The sequence below is a fragment of the Otolemur garnettii genome, unplaced genomic scaffold, assembly GCF_000181295.1.
Source record: "Otolemur garnettii isolate 467f Iridium unplaced genomic scaffold, OtoGar3 scaffold00003, whole genome shotgun sequence".
NCBI lineage: Eukaryota > Metazoa > Chordata > Mammalia > Primates > Galagidae > Otolemur > Otolemur garnettii.
In genome coordinates, this window is record NW_003852398.1 from 16380270 (window position 1) to 16386582 (window position 6313).

General features: G+C 47.8%; 1 protein-coding gene across 1 annotated transcript in view; it reads right to left on the bottom strand.

The window, feature by feature from the left end:
* Positions 1–5352, bottom strand: part of FABP6 (fatty acid binding protein 6) — an 8105-nt gene extending 2753 nt beyond the window's left edge. The window contains exons 1-3 of the mRNA XM_003781988.2: positions 5204–5352; positions 2498–2673; positions 505–594 (exon numbers count right to left, since the gene is read on the bottom strand). Of these exons, the coding sequence (XP_003782036.1) occupies positions 505–594; positions 2498–2673; positions 5204–5270 (333 nt within the window). The 5' untranslated portion in view covers positions 5271–5352. The remainder of the gene's footprint in view (positions 1–504; positions 595–2497; positions 2674–5203) is intronic.
* Positions 5353–6313: the final 961 nt, after the last annotated feature.

Below are 6313 nucleotides of genomic sequence, written 5' to 3' on the forward strand. Positions count from 1 at the left end.
GCTTGAGCCCAGGAGTTGGAGGTTGCTGTGAGCAGTAAAGCCATGGCACTCTACCCAGGGGGACAGCTTGAGGCTCTGTCTCAAAAAAAAAAAGAAATCAGAAGCTCTCAGAAGATTCTGAAGTCTCCTATGGAAATGGAGTAAAGTGGTGGCTGCCCCTGAAGGGGCCACAGGCTTCCAGACTTCTGTCCCTGAGGTGGCTGAGTGTGGGCACTGGAATCAAACTGCCTAGAGTCAAATCCCAGCACTGTTATCTAATCCGCCCGTTCTCCCACTATTGCTTAGCTTCCCTGTGCCTCGGTCTCCTCATCTGTAAAATGGAAATAAAAACACCCACCCTAACAAGGTTATTGTGAAGATCAACTAACATGGACCCAGAGCTTTAAAGTGCTTGTAAAGCTGACCTCCCAGAGGCCCGCCTCTGGGGGACTGTGGCTGGTGATGGGGGTGGGGTGGGGCAGAACAACTTCCAGGGATCATCCCAGGAACCAGCAGTGCACTCACCTCCACCAGCTTGTCACCCACGATCTCCGAGGTCTGGCGATAGTTGGGGAAGTTCGCCACCACCTTCCCACCCTCCATCTCCACGGTAACCTATAAGGGAAGCATAGCACTAAGTCTGCCTGCGTTGTCCGGGTCCCCACACACAGACCAGCCCCTTGGGGATGAGAGGCCTTCCTGCAGCCCAGCAAGCTCCTCTAGAAATCTGACTGTGGACATACAATGACATCCTTCCTAAGATAAAGACAGACAACCTGGAATATGTCACTTAATCTCTCTATGCCTCTGTTTACCCACCTCCAAAGTGGAGCTGGTAACCGTACCTACCTCACCACACATATACAGATGTGCAGTGTATAGAGAACAGTGTTTGGCACTCGGCGAGCTCTCCCTAGGTGTGAGCCACCGTTAGTTACCATCATCGGTATTAGGAGGATATGATGGTGTCCAAGCATGTGGATTGCAGCAGAGTTTGTAACAGCGAACAACACAAATCTCCGGCATAGGCCAGCCCACATAGCTATCATGAGGGAGTGGTTTCATGCATTATGGCATTTCTGTGCTTTAGGATACTGTGCACCCATTAAAAAGAATACGGCAAATCAACATGTGCTGACCCAAAAAAGACTTCCGTGAGAGATCATTAACCTTTTAAAAATCCAAGCAGAAAAAGATGAATACCATGGCTGCTTATTCTTGGCCTGGGCATCCTGGAGTGTAAAGTACCCTCACGGTCATGGTTAGGGTCTGCAGAGGGGATCCAGACTGGACAGAAAGCCTGAGGGACGAGCCTGGATAGTGTAGACACAGCCAACCTCCTTTAGCTTCTCTGCTACCCAAGATTGCAGATCCAAACCCAGACTTCAGGGTCCAGGCATGTTATCTCTGTGCTACACTGGGAGGAAGTGACAAAAGGGGTAGGCTGTCTGCGGCCGGACTGCTGGGCCAATTTATCCTCAGCACATGATAAATGTACATGTGGGTGGGAGCAGGTCAGCATGGAAGGCCAAGCAGGGATTCATCGGGGCCTTTGCTTTAGAAAGAACCACCAGGCTGGATTACTCATTGGACTGACGACTGTGTGCCCTAGATGAGGGCTTGTCCACTGCAGAGGCTCTGTGCTGTTCTGTGAGACAGGCTATTCCCAACCACGTTCTGGCTGCAGGGCCTTAGGACACTACTTGGCCTCTGTGAACATCAGTTTCTCCATCTCTACAGCAAAAGTAAATTACTAAGCACCTGTAGTCCCAGCTACTTTGGAAGCTGAAGCAAAAGAGTTTGAGGTGGCTATGAGCTATGATGCCACAGCACTCTACCCAGGATGAAAGAGTAAGACTCTAGTCTCAAAAAAAAAAAAAAAAGAAAAGAAAAGAAAAAAGAAAATTACTAAATTGTTTTCTTCTAGCACTATGCTAGGTGCTTCCAAACGTTCTCTAGGGACGGCACCTCAACCCATTTTGCATACCGGACAGGGAAATGAAACGACTTGCGCAAAGCCCCACATTGGCACATGGAAGAGCATAGTTTTAAATCCAGCTAGGGCTCACTCCCAGGCCTGGGCCCTTTCTCTATGATTAACTGGGAGATAGCACAAAACGTCAGTTATACTCTGGAACCAGATTGCCTGAGGCTCAGATAGTTACTTGCCCCAGTGTGAAGGCCTGTCCTTGCTGTGGGGTGGGGGGCAAGCCATTTAATCTCACAACGCAGCTCCCTCCCCATCTGTAAAATGAGGAAAGTCATTGTAGCAACTTCATAGGGTTAACTGCATTAAGATGAATCCACTATTCAGCAGATGTCTAGGTTAAATGCTCAGCAAATATTAGCTATTTTCATTATCATTATAGTGTCCATGATTGACTATTAAAAACTAGGAGTATTAAACTGCCAGGTGACTCAAACTCTGAATTCCAGAGGCTAAACTAGAGAAAGGAGCCTTGGTTTGAGATCAGGGGGACCATGTCTGAGATGGAGAAATCAGCCAGAGGCTTCTCACCTTGAACTTCTTGCCGGTCATGGTCTGTAAGTCACATTCCTTCCCAATGGTGAACTTGTTGGTCATAATGTGGCCCCCAGAGTAGCTCTGGGACCAGGTGAAATCCTGCCCGTCCTGCTTTACCTCGGTGATGGTCTTAAAGTTGCGGGCTTTTTCGATCACATCGCTGGAGATCCCTGAGCCCAGCAACAAGCAGAGTGGCCATGTAAGGAGCTGCTTTTAACCCTGTAATCTGGAGAAAAATCTCCCCCTCCCCACCTCCCATGGCACACTAGCCACACTAGGTTAAGAGCATAGTGACTGAGACAGATGGTACATGACTTTTCATCCCAGTACTGCTATGAGCCAGGTAGTCACTATCTCTCTGAGCCTCAGTGTTTTCATCTACAAATTGGGAATAATGAGGCCCATCTCATAGGGCTGTTACAAGAATTAAATTCAATGCAATTGTGTCTTGTGAAGCTCCTCGCATATAGTGGGTGCCCGTCAATAATAGCTGAACTTCTGATGGTAATAGCATGTAAACATAACAGAAATTTGCTAAGCTCACAAAGTTCTGGGATGAGTAAGACCTTCAAGATTGTGTCGCCTTCTTCTTTTTTTTTTTGAGACAGAGTCTCACTAGGTCATCCTCATGGTAAACTGCTGTGATGTCACAGCTCACAGCAACCTCAAACTCTTAGGCTTCAGTGATTTTCTTGCCTCAGCCTCCCAAGTAGCTAGGATTACAGGCACCCATCACAATGCCCAGCTATTTTTTGTTGCAATTGTCATTGTTTTAGCAGGCCCAGGCCAGGCTCAAACCCACCAGCCTAGGTATATGTGTCTGGCGCTGTAACCACCGTGCTACCAGTGCCAAGCAGTGTCATTTTTTTTTGAGACAGAGTCTTACTCTGTTGCACAGGCTGGAGTGCCATGGTGTCATAGCTCATAGGAACCTCAAACTCTTGGGTTCGGCTGGACACAGTGGTTCATGCCTGTAATGCTAGCACTCTGGGAGGCTAAGGTGAGTGAATTGCCTGAGCTCAGGAGTTCCAGACCTGCCTGAGCAAGAGTGAGATCCCGTCTTTAAAAAAATAATAATAAAATAAACTACACATTGGGGCTGGCACCTATAGTCCCAGCTACTTGGGAGGATGAGGCAACAGGATCACCTGAGCCCAAAAGTTTGAGGTTGCTGTGAGTTATAACACCATGGCACTCTACCAAGGGCGACAAAGTGAGACTCTGTCTAAAAAAAAAAACCTCTTGGGCTGAAGTGATTCTCTTGCCTCAGCCTCCCGAGTATCTGGGACTACAGCCAATGCCTGGCTGGTTTTTATTTCCTTCTTTCTTTTTTTTTTCTGAGATAGAGCCTCAAGCTGTTACCCTGGTAGAGTGCTATGACATCACAGCTCACAGCAACTTCCAACTCTTGAGCTTACACAATCTCTTGCCTTAGCCTCCCAAGTAGCTGGGACTACAGGGACCCACGACAACACCCAGCTATTTTTTGGTTGTAATTGTCATTGTTGTTTGGCAGGCCCCGGCTGGATTCGAACCTGCCAGCTCTGATGTATGTGGCTGGCGCCTTAGCCTCTTGAGCTACAGGCGCCAAGCCTTTTTTTTCTATTTTTAATAGAGATGGGGTCTCACTCTTGCTCATGCTGATCTGGAACTCCTGAGCTTAGGTGATCCACCTATGTCTGCCTCCCAGAGTATAAGACTGTGTCTTCTAATGCTCCTGTTTTCTAGGTAGCAAACAAAACCCACATCAGGAAAGTGGCTTCCCAGCTTCTTGGGAGAGTTTAGTGGCAGAATCGGGTTTAGAACTGGGCTCACTTCCAATCCCACAACACTGGACTGTCACAGGTTCCTTCAGGACCACTGACAATAATTGACTCCAAAGGGCTCTTGCCTCTCTAAGGCCCCAGGGGAAAAAGGCCCTGCTCTCAGGGCTGCTCTGGACCAATGGGCAGTAAGAAGTGGGCGCCAGGAGATTGGGCTCGGGTCCCCTGGGGCTGTCTCTGAATCTCAACAATTGTGCTTTCTCAGACTTCGATAAGGCACAGAAATTTCCCCAGGATTATCGGATCTACTGTGTCAGTGATTTCTCGCAATGGATCGGTGTTATAAGTCAAGTAGTTAGAGAAGGAGTGATATTGTTGGTCTCTCTACTGACAGTGTCCACCACAGCAAAAGTTTGTTAAATGACTGAGTGAAGGAATGGCTAATCAAACCTGCTCTTTCTATTCACCGCTTAGTTACCTCTCCCAGGCAGGGTATGATAACACCACCCATCATAGGATCCCGGGTGTTAATGACTTTGACTACCGACTTGAGTCAATCATTCTGAAGCCCCATCAGTCACACAGAGACAGCCCTTGCATATAGCAGATGTTCAGTAAATGCTTTGATGAATAAATGCCAATTCTCTACCTCAAACAAGATTCCACTTCACTAATTACTAGCTGTGTGACCCTAAGTTAATTACTCAACTTCTCTGGGCTTTAAGTTTTCCATTGGTAAAGTAGAGATAGTAATATTCTCTAAGTATTTTAAAGAATGTTGTATGGTTCTTCTTATCCTCAGAGCCTAGAACAGAGTAGCTGTTCAACAAATTCGTGAATGAATGAAGTCCTGTCTCACTGTGCCTTAGGGGTTTGGGTTGCTGGCCCAGAAATGACAAACCAGCCCCTGGGAAGGCATACTCAGGTGCTCACTTACCGAGGCGCTTCATGAACTCATCATAATTCTTCTCACTCTCCATCTCGAACTTGCCGTTGAAGGCCATGTTGCTGGAAGTCTCAAGGCTAGAGAGCAGAGGAGTAAGGAGCCGGTTGGTGCTGAGGGGTCTAGTGTCCTGGCTTTTAAACTCTCCCAATGCTGAGGCTCAACCCCTAAATCACCCCATCCCTTTCTCTGTCCTGCCCCAAAGAGGAAGCTCTTGCTGTTTTATGATATGGGTAGGACCTGAAGGGGCAGAGCACTGAGGTTATTCACCCTGCAGAAGTGCTGGCTGTGATCCCATTGTCATTCCCAGCAAGGCCAGGGCCAGACTGCTCTGGATTTGAGGGCCCATCCAGCTCTCTGCCCATCCCTCCCCCATTCACCCACACCCTGCCCTCTGCCCATAATCTCATCAGCTCTCATTCACTCTCGATCTCCTCATTCAGCAACCAAAGTACGCTGAGTACCTACTGCATGTGGGGCCAGCACCGAGGACACACAGGTAAATGGGTCTAGTCCACAGACAAGGCACACACCTGCAGGGAGCTCTTGTGTCAGCAGCATGTGGTAGTGTCGTGAGAGAAAAGCAGATGGGTGTCCTGGGATTGGGGGAGGACCAATGGTATCCATCAAGGGGAGGCTGGTGCATCTTTGGGGAAGGAGGAGGTGGCATTTGATCTAAGTCTCAGAGGACCTATAGGATTTGGATGGGTAGAGAAGTGAGAAGGTTGGAGGAGGCTGAGAACAAAGGGAGGCAGGATTCCAGGGAACATTACCTGTCTTGTGGGGTTGCTGTCTGCTCAGGCAAAACTGACACAGAACATGGAGCACTCTATGAAGGCTTCTATTATCATTGTTGTTAACTAAGGAAATCCCTGCTCCAAAGCTGAATTTACCACAGGTGGTGATGCCCAGACCTGGGACTAAGTGGCTTCTGGACTGATGAAAAACCAACTTTGCCATATTTTACCAGTATTCAGTCTCCAATCTTGGAATTCCTTACCCAAGCCAGGAGTCTTATTTGAATCTAATACACACACAGAATCATGGATTTTTCTGATGATAAATTATATGTATTAAAATTTCAAATAATTGGCTCAGCGCCTG